This window comes from Pseudorca crassidens, chromosome 1, assembly GCF_039906515.1.
Source record: "Pseudorca crassidens isolate mPseCra1 chromosome 1, mPseCra1.hap1, whole genome shotgun sequence".
Taxonomy (NCBI): domain Eukaryota; kingdom Metazoa; phylum Chordata; class Mammalia; order Artiodactyla; family Delphinidae; genus Pseudorca; species Pseudorca crassidens.
The window spans coordinates 84,915,019-84,934,451 of record NC_090296.1 but is presented as its reverse complement, the minus strand read 5'-3'; the positions used below and the strand labels follow the sequence as shown (position 1 = coordinate 84,934,451).

Sequence of the window (19,433 nt, the reverse complement as noted above, 5' to 3'; positions counted from 1 at the left end):
AGAACCTTTGGGGACTAGGACGCTTTGACATTTAAATTGCAGGAATCATAGCTGTATGACTAATGTCAGTCCTGCTTAATGGGAACCCAAAACTTGTCTTCGTGATTTGACCATCTATATGGGGAGGAGAAGCAACTCCTGGCGGATATGAAAGTGTGCAAAGGACTTCTTCCTCCTTCCTTGTATCAGTGAAATAGAATCCCCGTCCTTCCTTCCTTTACTAGTGAAGAAATTCCCAAATTTTAAAGCAGATCAGATCCTAGGAATTTCTTGAAAAGTCCTCTGAAATTCTGTATGGAAAACAAGATTTGGGATTAATTCTTATTAGAGAGCAGCTATTCATCCTGAGTTGGTGTAGTGGTTCTCAACCTGACTACATTTTGCAGTCTTTTGGGGGAGCTTTGAAAAATACTGATGTCCCATCCTCAGAGATACTTACGTAAGAAGTATGGAATGAGGCCTAGGCATTAGGATAAAAGTTCCCAAGGTGATTCTAATATATAACCAAAGTTGACAGCCATTGGGTTATGGTAAAAGATACAGCTCTGTCTTACTGTGCAGGGCAGATTTTGTTTCTTTTATTACTTCTGAGTTGACATTCTCTCTGCTTTCTTGTTGTTGAAGTAGTGGCTTATTATTTGAGGGAGAGAAAGTCATGGACATATAAACAGAGGAGTGAAAGTGAGGACAAATAATCACAGACGACTAGAGTAAGTTTTTCGTGCAAGAAAGTTGGAAAGCCATCTGTTGAGAGGCTAAAGCATCTGGATGTCAGTAGTGTATAAATATTCTCATGTTTTTTGGTGTGTTTTACATATTTAATAAGCCTTTAAATTTTAACCCTGCTACTCCAGGGACTAGTTGGTAATAAATAAGTGGAAATTGGACATTATTATCCCTATCTAGGAATAAGGGAGTAGAGATTCTATCAGTGCAGAAGGAATGAAGGGTAGCAGTAGGGGAGAATTTTAGGTTCTTCAGAAGCCAAGGCTGGCTCACTGAATTTTGCAGTGAGTTTATCTAAATTCAGTGGCAGGCTCTTAAATAATCAGGCAACTTCTTTTAGCAAGAGACATAACAAATAATATTTGAGGTCAATTTAATCACTGTTTCATGTTTAATAAAAAGTGTTTAGCCTCTGGAATGCTGTCAACAGGCAGAAGTTTCTGCCTTTTTGTATTGTGAGTAGGTCATCTATTTCTAAATGATGGAAAAAATGCTTATAAGTGACTGTGAGTCGCCTTAAGAGGTGATTAAGCCGTTGTGTTTGATGTAAATCTTGACTATGTTAAAGGTCCTAACAACAATAATCCAAAATAAGAGGACTGCCTGCATCCTTAATATTCTGTTCAGGGACTTCCCTGGTAGCAGAGTGGTTAAGAATCTGCCTGCCAATGCAGGGGGCTTGGGTTCGAGCCCTGGTCCAGGAAGATCCCACGTACTGCAGAGCAGCTAAGTCCGTGCACCACAACTACTGAGCCTGTGCTCTAAAGCCCGTGAGCCACAACTACTGAGCCTGTGCGCTGCAACAACTGAAGCCTGTGCACCTAGAGTCCGTGCTCCACAACAAGAAGCCACCTCAATGAGAAGCCCACGCACCACAACGAAGAGTGGCCCCCGCTCGCCACAACTAGAGAAAGCCTGAGCAGCAACAAAGACGCAATGCAGCAAAAAAAAAAATTTTGTTCAAACTAAATGATGTCGACAGCCAAAACAATATGAGTAACTTTCTTTCAGTAGGACTCTTTTTAGATAAAGTGCACTTGCCTTTTCCTGAAGAGTCAGGAAAGTATAGATGAAATAGTAATCTTTCACTGATAAGAATTATAGAAAAGGTAATATATGCTAAGGATTTTGTAAGAGAGTTAATAATCTTCTTTTTTCCCAAGGCTATATATCAGTATATTATAGAGTCTTAAAAGCTGATTCACATTATAAGGGAAGTTCCAAGGAAAAGGGGGTGAGCCACCAAAAAATAAGCTAGCTCTGGTAGATGAAGGCAAGTGTGGGTAGGTTAAGTGACACAGTCCTGCACTTTAGTCCCTTATTCTGTATATTGCACACTTCTAGGTACTCATAAGACTCACTAAGATAAGTAATTCAAAGTATGATAATGATTTTGTTCACGATGAGTGCTGTGAACACTACCCACCAGGGTCACTTCCTGTCTGTCTGTAATCCAACAGGATTTTTAGAGGGGATGTGGACTTTGTGGGTAGGCTTAGCAATGAAGGCAGCTTGAGAATCTTCTCTAAATGTAGTTGCATTGCTCTATTCTAAATTAGGGAAAAGCAGATTCAAAGCCTGAATTTCACAACTGCTAACATTCCTTAGCCATGTGTGTAACATGCTTCTAGGATGTTGAAGCCAGAAAATGTTGCAACTGTTTGTACTGAAAAATTAAAATGAAACTGTTGTCTAGTTTCCTTACTACTATACTATTCTTTTTCCTTCAACATTAAATTTTAAAGTTTCTTTTTTTCAGTCTATTTATTTGTTTTAATATTATTTACTCAAACGAACCACATTTTGTATTCCAATAGTTTAGTCCTCCAAATATATATATATATATATATATATTTTTTTTTTTTTTTTTTTTTGAGGTATGCGGGCCTCTCACTGCCGTGGCCTCTCCCATTGCGGACCACAGGCTCCGGATGCGCAGGCTCAGCGGCCATGGTTCACGGGCCCAGCTGCTCCGCAGCATGTGGGATCCTCCCGGACCGGGGCACGAACCCGCGTCCCCTGCATCAGCAGGCAGACTCCCAACCACTGCACCACCAGGGAAGCCCCTCCAAATATATTTTGTGGGCATAGAATTACAGTGCCCACAATGTTTAATATTTGTCTAATCATTTATAGAAATGTAAATGTATTGTGGATTTTAGGACAGTGCAGGATTAGGTCTACTTTTCATTATCTTTTCAAAGAGTATTATGGGTTTTTCAGTCACTTTCATGATGGAAGCTTTCATTGTAAACATTCATTAGAGCCATGTTCCACTTTAAAACATGACCTAGTATTAATTTAAAAAAATACCTTGACCCTTGGCCTTGCTTCTTCATTCTCAGAGTATTGTGGGTTTTGTTTGCTTGTTTGTTTTTTTAGATTAAAAAAAATGTTTTCAGGATTCTCTTTTTCCCTTGACATCTTGTACCCTGTATATCAAAGATGGAAGAAAAACTTCCAATGGAGCAGGAATTAGAGCTCACATGGGGCTGTTGAAGCTGTGCTGTGTAGCTGTGGAGCACGTCAGCATCTCTTTTATCTAACAGCTTTTTGGGGTTTTTTTGTTCTGTGCCTTAGCCTTGGCTATGTGTTTTTCTGTTTCTGTGACTCAGAAGAACTAAAAGATAGTAAAAATTCGCACACTTTTGTATGGCCAGGATTCCATTTTGTGAAAATACTAGTTCTAAGCACTTTGTATTTGCTCAGTATTTTCTAAAGTGATTGATAGCCTCCTTCTCTTGGGCAAAAATCTGACTTTAATTTAAATTTCAAGTGAATATATCAGATCTTCTTCCAAATAGAATTCTATATTCAGAAATATTTCATCTTGTCCCATGGTATCCAAATAGTATTTCCAGATAGGGGATTTAAAAAGGGGACTACTTAATTTCCAGGGCCAGGAATTTTTCGTGTGCCATGGGTAGAAGTCAAGGACATAAGGGAGGATATCACAGGTCACTAAGTTATGTTATCAGTTTATTTTTATTTCCTGAGTCACATACAGGGTCTTGCCTGATGGGGGTACTATGGACACAGACATAGCCCCTATGCCTTTGGGATGGTGGCATCCAGCTGGATGTCAGACAAAATTTTTCCCACCACCACCATTTTACCCTATAGTTTGGGATACTCCCCATCCCTCCCCATAGTTTAGTAGTTGCAGAGAGCTTTTAACTCACTACAGATGACTTACATTATCTCTGAGTCATCTCTTTTGAGATTCATTCCTATTGCATCAAGCAACTGAGTCTGTAGTTCAAGGAAATAAGCCTCAGTACTTTCTATGCGATACAGAAATACTTGGAAAGGGTCAGCCAACTGGTGCTGTATGTGTGATTGTTAAGTACTGAAACCCAGACAAATCTTGCACTACACCAATATATGAAAATAATGCAACACAGAATTAAATACAGATAATCCATAGCTAATGATGATATTTGAGACACTGGGTTGTGTAACTTGCCTAGTCAGCAGGTACCTCACTGGGGAAGGATTCATCCCAAACAGACATTCTATCATTTATGGGCTGGCTTTTCTTAGAACTCTAAGTAACCTTTGGGAGCTGTGATTCTGAACATACAGGGAAACTGAGTATTTTAAAACTGCTCCGTGGAATGAAAAGCAAATTGGGGTCACTGTTAACTAGCATTTTCATTAGGTCTTAGAAGTAATAGAAAGAAATGTGTTTGCTTACAACCACACTATATTTATTCTGTTTAGTCCATTTCTTTTTCATGTCAACTGTGAGCGAGGCACTGTGCTAGGCAGAGGTAAATACCAGTTAAATGTGGTCTTTGACTTTAAGAGATGAATCTAGTGAAGGATTTATGTATGTATGTATATATATGTCTCACACAAATAACTGTCAAGTGTACCCTGATACTAATGCCAAAAATAAAGCATAAAGAGAGCTGAAGATAGCAGGAGGGATGATACATTTATTTCCAACTGGGTCACTTCGGGAAGGCTTCACATACGGTGACATATGAACTGAACTTAAATAGAATTTCAACCATGAGGAAAAAGGGCATTTCCAGACTAAGGAAGCCAGATGTAAAAAGGCACAGACGTGGGAAGGTACAAGACATTGGGCAGTGGGGAGTAGTTTAGCGTAACTGGAGCATGTGGTATAGAAGAAAGGGGAATAACAAGTAGGGTGAAGGCAGATTATGGTGGGCCCATGAATGCTTTGTGATTGCTCCAGAGGGCTCTATATTAGATAAAGGAAGGATAACTATCATATTTCACTTGCTTGGTGCAATTTGCTTGGACAAAACAAAAGTTGTAATAGACCTTGAGGGGAGCCTCACTTTTTGCTGGTGATATACACCAAAGATGGAAAAGGGTGTGTCCAAGAAAATAAAGTTACACTAGGTCTGCAGGTTTGTGGATCATACTGAGTCTTCCCCTCAAATTTTTTTGTGACAGTGAAATTGGGTTAAAATGAACATCAGAGACAACTTTGAAATAGTGAAGAAGTCTCAGAATGGAAGGTTTGCATTAGGGATATATAAACATTTGCCTTTATTTTTTCAAGTGCCCAGTTACCCTTTCATCATTATAGTCATAATATATTAAGAACCTTGTGGGGCTTCTCCCTCCCCTTTTTTTCCGCTAGTGGTAGTGAGCTTCTGTTCTGTCTGGGAAGCAGTAGGTGGAGGGGTTAAGCTAAAGACTCTGGATCTAGTCTACTTGAGTTCCCATCCTAGCTCCATGCCTACTGCCTGTGTCACTTTAGAGACCTTGCTTAACATCTGTAAGATATGGGAGTGACAATAATAACACCTACCTGAAAGGCTATAGTGAGGATTAGATAAGCAAAACCAGGTAAAATACACAGAATAGTGATTGTCACTTAGTAAATGTTCAGTAAATGCTAGTCATCATCATTATCACTACTGCAAGGTGAACCTAGACCCTTTGTTTTACACCCCTGGGTGTGTGAATGTTTGATTTTATTTAGTATACTTTAAAGGATTGAGAGGCACTTGCTGAAACTATTTTGAGTTATGCTAATAGCTCTGTTCACATGCTACTGCTTAAAAAGTAGGACTTAGGGACGTGTTCCAGAACTGACCTGTCTTCTCAATTTGTATTCTAAGACAGTGGTTTTTCAACTGACGGGGTTGGGTATAGGACAGGAGACCTAGGTGTAGACATTAAACAGGTGGGGCCTGGACTCCCTACCCTTCTTTGTTAGCTAGGATAGTAATTTTTTAAAAAATCTATTTTATATTAGAGGGATTCCATATAAGAGTTTTCTTGAAAAAAGTATTCCAGTGCTTTAGAAATAGCATAAGGGTATGTTCTATAACAGTGTAAATGTACTTACAAGTCACACCTCTTAAATGCAGATTTCGATTTACTAGATATGGGGTGTGCCCCTCAGTTCTGCATTTCTAACAAACTTCATGTGTTGCTCATCTGAGAGCCATGCTGAGATAGCATGATTCTAAGGGACCCTGCCCTGCCTTCCCTCTGGAGTGGTTGTTCTTAGCTCTAGAAATAGGGTGTCTATTGCAGTCATCTTTGGAGCTTTTTAAAAATAAACCAGTCTAGGCCCTAACCCAGACCTACAGAGTCAGAATTCCTGGGGTGGGACCCAGGAATTTTAATCCCGGCTGAAAATCACTACTCAGATGCCAAGAGTACATCTTGTCCATAACCCCTTTGGCTTCTTCAATAATTTTTAAAAATAGTATCTACTAGAACTGTATAGGTCTAAAGACTTCCTAAATGTTAAAAGCCATAATTTTTATTTTATTAGTTCAAGCAGAATTAGAGCTTACTTTGGTTAGTGGTTATTGATCCACTTGAGAATACTGGTGTTCATATTTATTTAATTAAGGGAGGATACTAAATTATGAGACTTCTGGGAGGGGAAGGTCTACATTTGGTTTCTCTTTTCTCTTTGCTGCTTTAAGTGGAAAGGAATTCTTGGTTTACAAGGTTCCAAGAAATTTAATCATACTGATGGATCATTTTCTGAGCTTTTCCTAAATAACCCAAGTAGACTTGGGTTAGAAATGCCCTTGGTTTCTACAGAGTGCCAAGTGTCAGGAAGAACTGGGTAACGGTTGGCCTTTCTGTACCATAAGCCCTTCTTAATGCACAGGAGTGCTAACATCACACGGTTCCTACAAAACACAGTAAAGTCATCCAGCAAGCAGTAGTCATCCAGCAGTGGTCCTCAGGCATGGGAGTGAATTACTTACAGACTATTGGGGGATGAATGAGAATGCTGTGCCATCCTTGAAAGACATTTAAGGGACTTCAGTGGTGGTGCAATGGTTAAGAATCCGCCTGCCAATGCAGGGGACACGGGTTCAAGCCCTGGTCCATGAAGATCCCACATGCTGTGGAGCAATTAAGCACATGCAGCACAACTACTGAGCCTGTGCTCTAGAGTCCGCAAGCCTAGAGCCTGTGATCCACAGCAAGAGAAGCCACTGCAATGAGAGGCCTGCCTGCGCACCGCAACAGAGTAGCCTCCGCTGACCGCAACTAGAGAAACCCTATGCGCAGCAAAGAAGACTCAACGCAGTCATAAATAAATAAATAAATAAAGTTTGTTTAAAAATAAAAGACATTTAACTGCAAAACTCAGCAAATAGTTACTAATTAACCAGTCTCAGCTGCTGGCTTTGAAAAGAATATATTAAGCAAGACTCTTAAGATGGATATTAGAAAACCATTAGAAAACCTTTTGATATAGAGATTGTTAAGTGGGGATAGATTTTTTTAAATAGATTTTTAAACTAACTTTTCAAAAGTGCTACGACTACTATCAAATCATTTGTTGTTAGAATTTGTCTTTTTATTTTAAAAAATAGAATTACATTTTATGTTAAATCATTAGGTGTTTTTAGGATCATAGGAGAACTGAACTAAGAATGGAACAGTTCTTGAAATTAACAACTGGAAAAAATAAGGCTTTTCTTTCCGGATGAGCATTTGATTAAATTAACTATCTTTCCCAAATAGCCTAGAGTTCTAGAGAGATGTCTAGGATAGCTTTGGTGTAGCCAAAATTTCTGAATGAAAGAAATACTGAATTGCCTTTTTAGCTCAGTCTTTTATCTTATAGATGTTTTTCTGTATTGTCAGGATATAGCTATTCCTCTGTTCTGCTTTTCACTGCTGTTTCCATGTCCATTTACTTGTTGTTTTGAAGCTATTTACTGAAATAGGATCTAAACTCAACTAAGCCTTCTGAAATCCCACTATTCCCCTGGGTGAGAGAGCAAAGGCTTAAAGCAGCAAATGGGAAAGATTCACTTCCGTTGCCTCAGTAACAGGTTGTCTATGATCAGTGTTGGTTTGATTATGGCCTAGGATTAATATCTCTAATGTTTTTCTGACCTTGATATATAAATGATATGAACAGCAAGATCTACAAGAAGGTTCATTCATCAGTCCTGTCACTAAAGTTGGAAGTTCTGGTTCAAAAGGCAAAAGAGTGCAGTGCCTATGCAGGAAACCCACCTTTTGGTTAAAGTTCAAATCTGTGGACTGTCTCTCTATAATCTAGGTATTTTGTTGTTCTGGATGGCAACATCTCCTGATTGGATTAGCTGCCCAGGTATAGTGAGCCTTTAAAGACCATCATCATGCTGTCATTTTTCATCTTCTTTCCTGAATTCCTCATCCAAACACCCCCTACTCTTCTGCCATTAACCCATTCCCATTATAGGGCTCTACCACTAAATGTGAAGCTTGCTTTAACTGAATACTTTCTGCCCCCCCTGTGATTACCAAAGCCCTTAAAGAACCACCTGGAGACAGAAGGAAATAGTGAAAAAAGGAAGAAAAAGAAATATATATATATATATATATATATATATACACACACACACACACACACACACACACACATACATACATACCTATACACACACACACACACACACACACATATATCAACTTGCTCTAAGAGTGCTGCCACATACACTATACCAGTCATACCAAACTGTAACAACCTTCTGTGCTGAAGTACCCAGCCAGGTATAAGAGGTCCATAATGAGAATACTACAGTGGAAGAACATTCGACCACAGAAAATTAATTAATAGAAACATCTCTCAAATGTAGAAATGATTTGTCTTTTTCAATAGGAAAAAGGTTTCTTTGAACTGAAAAAACTGCTTCATGGTGTTTCTTATAAATAGGCAGCTGTATTAGCTTTTTATTTTTTGGTTGCCTTGGGTCTTCGTTGCTGCGCGTGGGCTTTCTCTAGTTGCAGCAAGCGGGGGCTACTCTTCATTGCAGTGCACAGGCTTCTCATTGCCGTGGCTTCTCTTGTGGAGCACAGGCACTAGGCATGTGGGCTCAGTAGTTGTGGCACACGGGCTTAGTTGCTCCGCGGCATGTGGGATCTTCCTGGACTGGGGCTAGAACCCGTGTCCCCTGCATTGGCAGACGGATTCTTAACCACTGCGCCACCAGGGAAGTCCCTGTATTAGGTTTTGGTAACAGTCCCTCTGCAAGTGGACTTTTTGAAACATAATCCATATAATTGGGGTAAAGAAAGGAAATCAGTGCTCATTTGGACATATCTGTAAGAGGAATTGCAGCTTCCAAGAATAGAGATACATCCCTTCTATTTTATCTCTTGAAATCTCTTCTCCATTCTTAAAAGTTTTAATTCCTCTTACAGATAATGCCAAGAACATTCTCTGCCATGGAAAGTTACCTTGTCTTCTGTTCATTCTGATGCTTAGGCCTCCCTTAACAGTGATGTATGCTGTGCTGGGAGAAGGGAGCTTAGGTTGTAAATTCAAGGACTTTGGTCAGCAAGAATTTGCTAGAGAGAAACCCACTGGGGTGGGTGTTGCTGAAAGAAAACTGGCTATTCCATAGCCATGAGAGACATCTGGTTAGTGACTGAAAAGCCATTTTGGTTTACAGATTTCATTTTGTTCAGTTTGTTTTTTTACAAAACCTACAGAAATCTGTAGGAATAAGATTAGTTTCTAAGATGAAATTGAGAGTTGTTGTAATCTTCAGGGTACCCTCTATTTTCGCACGCTGACAATAAACTCATTTACGAGTCAAATTCCTGTACTTCTGAGGTTGCTTTCTCCTCATTCTGGATAGAATGACTTGCCCCCAATATGGATGAGGTGGGTAGATGCTTGTGGAAATTAGAATGCAGTAATTTGTATCAAACTTATTATATCTTTTTACTCTGATTGGCAGGAATATGTGGTTTACAGGAAGCATACCTACATGAGGCTTGATGGCTCATCCAAGATCTCAGAGAGGCGGGACATGGTTGCTGATTTTCAGACCAGGTAATGTTAATAGGAATTACAAAAATGGTCATTTGATTTTCCTCTAGTTGAGATGGTGAGTTAAAAGAAAGACCAACACATCTCAGATTGTTAAGCAATCATGATATAATTTCTGCTATTTTATGAGGTAGCTATATCTGCTTATAGTGGTTTAGATTTGTGTGTCTGTGAAAGAGAGAGGAAATGAATAGTTGGTAATTTTAGTGCCAAATCAGTGCCTGGTTCTTTGGGCAATAAAAGAAATGATTTCTGAGTATGAACCAGGATCCTTATGTGAATAATATGTACATAGAAAAAAGTCCACAAGGCTATATTCCTAAATGTTAACAATGGCTGTCTCTGGGTATTGACTTACAGTTGATTTTCTCTTTGTTTTTGCTTACCCATTTCATTTTGTATAAGTTTAAAGAAAAATACCTCCTTTTTCCTGCTTTCCCTCTAATATTGTAGTAGTACAGTGCAGTATGACAGATTGCAGTAGTGTGCAATCTCTTCCTCTGGCAGCTCTCAGTTATAGTACTTCTCCCACCTGATAATGAGCCTATGAAATTTCAAATACTGCCTGCTGGATGCTGATGGCCTACAGAGCCATAATTATCCCAAGTGCAGGTTCTCATTGTAATAAGCAGGGTCTGCTTACTGCTCTCTCCAAGGAGAAAGCTGGCGTCTGCTAGTGACAGGTCTCCTGAACTCCACCCTTAATTTTCCTTAGACCTGGAGAACTAAGGAATAGAGTAAGATCTTAATGTTCTGTAAGTCAGAACAATTCTGAATTTTTGGTCTTTAATTGTGTAGTCTGTTAATATTTAACTTTGGAATTCTTGGGTAGAAAATTAAGCACATAGCCATTTGTATTTAGGTTGCAATTTTTAGTTTCTTTCATTTCAGTTTTAAAGCATGTTTTACTTAAGCATAAAACAAATCCGTAGTTCAACATAGAATATCCTCTGATTGAGAATTTTTGCTATTGCACGGTCCTTTATAACACTGCATAGGTAAGGAGATACATCCTGATGTTTTGGTTTGCAGTATATACTCAGACCAATAACTCCTAGGTTGAAACTACTTCTGCATTCAGGTGCCTGTTTGACCAACAATGGAGGGGAAGAGCTACTTTAGACCTATTTTAGTTTGTTACCTGAAGCAGGTGGTAGATGACCTAACTTAGCTTCTTACCTAGCAGAAGCTTTCGACCGATTCTTAAATTATTTGAGTGAGACATGTATAATCATAGTAGTGCCTCCTAGCACTCCATACTGTGTGCACCTCTCCCCACCCCCAAAAAAGTTTACCAGCTGATCTTTATCTTTCCTTGATTTTGAAATCAAATGAATTACATTTCACTATGTCCTTATCTAGTCCAACCTTCAGAGCTCCAAATGACAAGAATCTTACATACAAGATCTATAGACTGTATGTTTCCCCCAGGGTGCCTATGTTTTCTCCAGGAATGCCAGCACTTAAGTGATTTGGGCACATTGGTATGAGGCAGCATGAGTTATGTGTTAGAAGAAAAGCCATTAAGTAATAGATCTTTTGCCTATTACTGTTTGTGTTTTTTTCCACTAATATGTTTGATATTGTACATTTGAGAATCTCATTTATAGCAAAGCTAATTTTTTTTTCCAGTAACAGTTGGGGCCATTGTATATTATATAAAATGCCTGTTGAGGAAAATTAGAGAAATATTTGATGAAGAAAGTAAAAATCACCCACAATCCCATCACTGTTAACATTTTGGTTTATTCCTCTTGTCTTTGATGTGTGTATGTAGTTAGATTTATATGTTGATACCATATTGTAGAGATGACTGTATCCTCATTTCTTCAACTTAACAGTATATCATAAAGGTCTTCACATATCATTAAAAAAGTCATTGTAATCATTATTTTTAATGATCAATATTCCATTACATTGGATATACCACCTTTCTGTTGTTAAAATCTTGAGTATCTTTTTTACAAAGCTTTGTCATCATTTTAGATTATTTTCTTAATATAGATCCAAACAAGAGAGATTATTGAGTAAAGGAATATGAATGTTTAAGACTGTATATTGTCATATTGCTTTGTAGAAAATTCTACTGGTTTAGAGTCCAGTCAGAGCTGTATTATGTTGACTTCTAACAGTTTTGGCTTCTGAGTTGTAGAGCTACAATTTTTCTTCTAGGTGAAGCAATTCCCAGAAAACTGGACTGTGAGATCCAGGGCTCACCACATTTTACAGTGACCTTTTAGTGGAAAAAATCAGTAGATGTATCTAATCTACTACTTCTAAAATCTCTTATTTAACTTGTGATTACTTGGGCAATCACAGTAGTACACATTAGTCTTGAAAAGCTTAGCTTTAAAAGAAGGGTATTTTCACCATTAAATTATACTAGATCTGCTTAGTAAATATCTTGTTTCTTTGCTTTCCTGGAAAACCTTACTTGAGCATCCAAATTCTACAACTTCTAAGAATTACTTAGGGAGCAATGAGTTTTATTTAGATACTGAGTAACAATCATTTTAACACCTGCATCTGCATCTAATATTAGGTAAAATGAAAAAACAGACTAAAGTCTTCTTCCCTTCCTACACATGAGCTAGATGGTAGAGTTAGGATTGTGGCTAGGAAATAATCTCCTACCTCTCACGTGTAGAATCTGAACTGTGCCTATGCTGATTAGGAGCTTGTCAGGCAGGTCCCTCCAAATGGTATCTAAATTTACAAATTTGAATGGCAACAGTAGCCCAATATAGAGAAAAAGACAGGTGTTTTTGAAAACAAAAAAGCATGACTTGCCAAATATTTTCATTATTATTAATGAAAAGACATCAAAAGAAAAAATTGTAGTTTCAACTGGAAAGCCCTGTGGCTCAAAGGTCAGCCAGAGTAAACAAGAACTCCTATAAAAAGCCATTTACATTCCCTTTATACAAGATTTATTTATGAGGGATCCTTCCAGGAAAGAGTCTGACTGAGACTAAAGACTGTTTGGCCAGGATGTCCTGACTGGGCAACATTCAGGACACGTGACCAGTGCGTAATCCTAGAAGCCATTCACAAGGTCTTTGCTCTGGGTTGCCTTGGCCTTTGCTTCCCTTCCTCCTACCCCATGACGTTTGCCAAATGGATCTCCCTGATTATCTGATTACTCGGGTGACCATTTGGAAAACATGAGAAAAAATGAGTGTAGTGTGGATTTTTCCTTCTTGGTGAGAGTATAAAGCTCCAGTATCTTTAATTCTGGCTCTTTTTCAGTCATCCAGCAAGTCTTCACTGCAGTCAGCTAGGTACCTAGCACTATTTGAGTATTTTGTTGCATAGTAGCCTCAGGGGCCATTAACTAAAGAAGAGTAAGAGTGAGACTTAGGCATGTCTTTGCTACATGATTTCATAGGCTCCTTCACAGACCCCCCTGAAACCTGGTCTCTATGGCCCCTTCCAATAGAGACCCTGAGTTGAGATTCCTTTATAGCCCCTAGAGGGCACCCAGACCATCATGTTGCCTTCTGGGATTCTGTTTTCTTCCTTTTAGTCAGCTCCCAAAACATTAATTCACATTATCAATACTAGATTTATTAAGTAGAAAGGAACTTCTCAACAGTTCAGTTTAGATGTGTTTTTGTTTACATATGATCCAACAGTGTGATCCAGGATGGACACTAATTTCCTTGATTTTTAATCACCCAGGGTTCCCAAAATCCTTATTTTTCCATTACAGTATGATGAAATTACACTGAATGCAGCCAAACGTTGCTACTTACCATCTACCTCATCATTAAAAGCATCTTCTCAATAAATCGTTAATATCCCCAAAAAAACATTTTCTACTGTTAATGTTTCTAAGTTTTGCTTCTAATTTATTTTTATCTATATTCCTTTCTCTAGTGTTTTTTTCTGTATATAGTCCTTGTTTGTGAATGATTACCACATCTGGGGACTTACCTCTCTGACTGTCCAGACTATGGAAATGACCCATCTTTTTGCCTCTACTCTTTTACTATAGATCCCAGCTGCCTTCTGTCTCCCTCCCTGTGCCATCCCTGTTCCCCCATCCCCACACCAACAAGACGTCCTAGGCATCGGGTGACTCCATCAGCTCTTACACAGATATCGGAGAGAAGCCTCTGACCCCTGCCTCTGTGTCCACAGAGCAGGAAAGAGAGATGTATGGGACTGAGCAATCTTCCTAAGGCCAGAGTGGGAAGGATTATTCTATAGAGATTAGTATGGCCCTGGAAGGCTACATCAATTTTTATTTGAAACCTTATTGTGGTTAAATATTCTCCCATGGGCTGTGAGGTATCAAGCTTCCATTTATATCATCCCATATCTATGGGAAAATGTGTTTGTAAACTGGCAGATGCCTTTTAACTTTTTGGTTTGCCCTTTATGATTTAACCGTGAAAGATGACATCTTATAGATAAAATTCTGAAATATTAAACTTTATGATAAAATTCAAGGATAAACGAGCAGAACTTTCATGAGAGTACAATACTTTTGGAATTATGCCCTACAAGAAGCCTCCAAACATGATCTGTTATCCATGTCTGCCTCTAGGAAAGCTGTGTTTAATTGAAAGCAAATTAATGGACAGATTTCTACTAGGACCTACCCAGCTTAGGGATTAACCAGGATACTTATTTCAGAATAGTTCCTTCACTGGTATTCATGTTTGACATTGATATGTCATCATTTAGTCACTTCAACTATATTCAGAGCATCCTCATTTTATAGCACAGGAAACAGACCTTTAGCAGCCAAGTGACTTTACCAAGGAAGAACAGCATCAAGGGATGAGAGCATCCTGATGCCAGTGTGTTTCTTTTTTCTTTATTTTTTTTTAAACTGGAACCCACAGAATAAAATTCATCTTACGTTGGGATTTAATACATATCTACCATATCTGAAATCACAAAACAGTACTTATCCTTATGACCTTTGTTGTATTATAATATTTTCTAATCTGTTCTATTTCTTTCTTTAATTTATGTGGTCCAGGCTCACCAAACTGATTTCATGACCAATGATAGGGGTGACCTGACCAATGATAGGTGTGACCTGCAATTTGAATAACACTGATATAAATGAATTTCTACTTTTATTCCTCATTATAGTCATAGAGAAAGGGGGTGAGCAGCTTGATTTAGAGGGCTGTAAAGTTTGTTTACCAGTATAAGGTAGTCCCTTTCCCTTAGAAGTGTTCTGGAAAATAACCTCAGGTGGCAGGAACATGAAAATGCAAGATAGTCTTGAAATATATTTATGTTATCTGCAGGAACTGGGCTCAAACCGAGCCCCTAGTTGTATGTGTATACATAGATAAATCTTACAGTCGAAGACTGCTCTTTGTGATCTGGCATGGCCCTTGTTCCTAGAAGATATTCAGTGAATATTTGCTGCCTGAATGAATGACAGTGGCACCTACTGATTTATTTGTAATTCTGGGTTTCTTTAATAGGATGTAGGATGTAGAGGGAAAATGAGAAAACTGTCTTGTTTCTGTTAAGGATTATGTTGGCATTTGTCAAAAAGTACTTTAATTTCAGCCTGTCTTCATGGATTGATCCTAACTTCAACGTAATACTTAGAAGTCATAATCTGAGTCTTAATCCTGACCTCGGGTCATTTTTCTGGGACTAACTTTCTTCATATGAATTTTAGTGCTTTGGAGTTAAAATCATTAGTTCCCAGATTGTTGGAAGTCATGATTCTTTGGGGAAACACCAGGAGATACTGACTTATTTGTCCCCTCTGTATGAACTGGGAATAGTTTGACTTGCTAAAAATATGACTGTTACAGAAAGAGAGGTCTCTACTTCCATAGCATATTTTTCTGTTACATTTGCCAAATGTTTATAATTATATTGCCTATCAGTCAATATTAGTGGGCAGCAAAAGTTTATCTGCAAATTGGAAGGTGACTGCCATGGTTTGATTTTAGCAACAGAGCACCTTTGTACAGTGTGTCAGAGAAGCCTGGATCAGGTCTGGGTAACCACCAAAACTCTTTCTAGGCCTAGACACTGTTCTTCGTCCAGAGATCCCTCTCTTTTGCCACATGCCATTTTTCTTTTTCATTTTTTCCTCTTAAAATATCCCTCCCTCTTCTGCAGGAATGACATTTTTGTGTTCCTGCTAAGTACACGAGCTGGAGGACTGGGTATCAATCTGACTGCGGCAGATACAGTAAGTAACAAGAGCACAAAAATACACTGGATATGTGGTTTTCCTACTATAAATATGTTGTTCGGTTGGCCTTATCCTTTATTATATGTCACAGACTTTTTATTTCTTTGTCTCTTGTTGTGTTAAAAGACAATAGTGGCACTTTGCCTGGAACTGGAACATTTCAGCTTTCCTTTTGGGCTTTTCTCTCCCTTCTCTTATTCTAAGTTTCTTACACATTTATTCAACACATATTTAGTAAATGCCTCCTATGTGTCTGATAGTGTTTTAAACACTTGGAATATGTCAGTGAATAAACAAACTGGAAAAAAAAACCCAGTCAACTCAACTAACCAGATGTGTTTGTTTTAGGAGCTATAAGTGAACAAATCAAAAAGTTGTTTTATTACTCTTATGCATTATTCCATCATAGGAAAAACTCATATTTTTGTATCCCGAACGTATAAACATGGTTGGAGAGCAATGAAATTGGTGATTTAAAAAATAAAATAAAAAGACATCCCATCAAATTATCTATCCTTTTATGCCCAATCTCCTTGGAGGAATACTTCAGCATCTGAAAGGGAGAAGAAAAGAGCATTCCTTTTGTATCTCAGATTTATTCCCAGGTTACAAATATATTTAAAAACAATATCAGTAACCCTGACACATAAAAATGCATAAATGGGCAATTGTTTTGTAGAAGGCATGATTCTGCAAATGTCATTTAATGTGATCGTTGCGGTACCTCTCTGTGAAATACAGAGCATCAGAATCCCCACAAATATGAGGAGGATGCAAACTCTGGAGGGTCATGGAGAAATGAATGAAGTACAAAGGTGAAGAAGCTTGAATAAATTCACAACAGTAGAGCTGGAACTAGATCCCATGTTTCTCAGGTTCCACTTCTAGGCTGTGTTCATTCTTTCTCCTTGTTAACTGCTACACTGTAGAACTGCCCGCCTTCAAGAATGAAAAACAGATTCTGTAACATCACCAAGTAGAATATCAACCATAGGATTCAGCTGTACCTTCCTCGGCATCTAAACCACTTCAGCCAATTAACCATGCTGGGACACGGTTCCAGGGCCTGGGGACTGCTGGAGGCATAACTGGGTAGATTCTGTATCTTATGTGCACATCATCAGCCTCAGTCATCTTAAGAGAAGGCAGTCATTGGTGGTAGTGTTGTTCTTGTGGGTTCTCTGATGAGGTAGCTCACTTGGTGTCATATCAGCAACCTTTCTCTTTGCCCCTTGGTTCTCTACTCTAGTTTTCAAGCATACTGTCCCAGTTAGTCATACTCTTTTTTTTTTGATGAATTATTTTGGTTGTCAGTTTGTGGGTGATAGAGGGCAGATTCCATAGTTTTGGGGTTTCTTCAAATTAGAGAAATGAGACCTGGGTTTGAATCCCAGCTCTGCTGTTCACTATGTGAAAGTGAAACAGTTGCTTGACTGCCCTAAACCATAGTTTCCTCCTCAATAAAATAAATATAATAATCCTTCCTTCTCTCATGGTTGTGAAATGTCACCTAGAAACATGTGACCCCAGTGCCTGCACATTAATAGCCCTCAGGGATCCTGTGACCCTTGTAGCCCCAAATGAGAGAGCCAGGTCCAGGACTTCATTATTTATACTGGGCCCCAAATACCCCTCCTTTCCCCTAGGCCTTGTCTGCCTGGCTCTGTGCTCAGCTCTGCTGCTGTGGGAAGGCTGGGGATGGGAGTCCAGGGAAGGCTCTGGATTCCCAGGGCGGGTGAAAACAAATTCACACATGATGTGAATTGAAGGGCCAGAGTTGGGGATTGGGAGCCTCAGAGGAGGAAGAGAGCCGATTGGGGAGGAAATACTCCAGAGCCTTGCACTGGTTCAGCCCTGCTGTGTCCTGGAGGCATGGCTGGAAGAGAGGTGGAAACTCTTAGGGGCTTCCCAGGGGCAGTAGCTTCTTCTCCGGCACCTTTGTTCCCCTCCAGGGTTGGTTGATATTCCTCTCCTGTGTCTCTGCACAGCCCCCAGGAGCTGGGCCTGAGTTTATCTCTGGGTCTCCTGCTTCCCCTCCTCTCCACCCCCGACCCCGGGAAGCCTTTGTCTCAACATCCCAAGCACAGTTATCCTTAGAGAGGCCCAGGTACCTGTGTGAGAACGCCAGGCAGGTGGTGATCAAGCTAGGACGTGAACCCAGGAGTGAAGACTGGTAGTCCTGCCGCACCAGGGTGCTTCCCTCATACCAAGAGGTGACCAATGGGGGAAGTTGGGCACAGATTGGAGGATGAGTTATTTAGTTCCTTTAGGGGTCTTGAGACACTGTTTAGCATGTGGGTGGTCTCAGTCATTACATTTATGTAGTCTGGAAGGCCCCACGGCACCCCCCTTCACATCCCAAGCTTTACTCCAGCTGAGTGAAGCCAATGCATATTTTTTGTTTTGTTTTGTTTTTTTGGCTGTGTTGGGTCTTCGTTGATGTGTGTGGGCTTTCCCTAGTTGCGGCAAGCAAGGGCTACTGTTCATTGTGGTGCGCGGGCTTCTTATTGCGGTGGCTTCTCTTGTTGCAGAGCACGGGCTCTAGGTGTGCAGGCTTCAGTAGTTGCAGTGTGCGGGCTCATTAATTGTGGCTCGCGGGTTCTAGAGCTCAGGCTCAGTAGTTGTGGCACACGGGCTTAGTTGCTCCGCGGCATGTGGAATCTTCCTGGACCAAGGATCGAACCCGTGTCCCCTGCATTGGCAGGCAGATTCTTAACCAGTGCGCCAGCAGGGAAGTCCCGCCAGTGCATATTTGAAACAGAGGGAGGAGCACGTAGGAACTGACCCAGACACAGATTCAATTCAGCAAAGTGAAAGTCCCAGGTTAAAGAGGACTCTCTGACAGCTGCCTAGGAGTTGGCAGCAGTGGGCCCAATTAGTCTTACTCTTAATGTGAGTACAAGATTCATCACTTTCTGCTAGCTGATCTTTTGGACTCCAGTCTCAGTCCCTAGCCCCATACCTCCTCTGTTAGTTTTTATACCCTTTATTAACCATGCTACTCCCTGGCTTAAAACTCTTCAGGGAGTCTCTGTCATCTACAAGATAAAGTATAAGCTCTTTTACACATACAAGGCCCTTCATTTTTGTGGCCTTTATCTCCCTTTCCAGCCTAATTGCCAGACTGTTACTCCTTCCAAAATTTATGTTCCAGAGGCGGGGAGAGGTTGGGGGCCTAGCATGGAAGAATGGTGAAAAGAAGGGGCTTTCAGCAGTTGCCTGCAAGGCACT

At 39.7% G+C, this 19,433-nt stretch overlaps 1 protein-coding gene across 4 annotated transcripts in view; it reads left to right on the top strand.

Moving 5' to 3' along the window:
* Positions 1–19,433, top strand: part of INO80 (INO80 complex ATPase subunit) — a 128,809-nt gene that overhangs the window by 92,402 nt on the left and 16,974 nt on the right. For all 4 annotated transcript variants that reach the window (XM_067743657.1, XM_067743648.1, XM_067743636.1 and 1 more), the window contains exons 28-29: positions 9,927–10,021; positions 16,127–16,199. In XM_067743657.1, the coding sequence (XP_067599758.1) occupies positions 9,927–10,021; positions 16,127–16,199 (168 nt within the window). The remainder of the gene's footprint in view (positions 1–9,926; positions 10,022–16,126; positions 16,200–19,433) is intronic.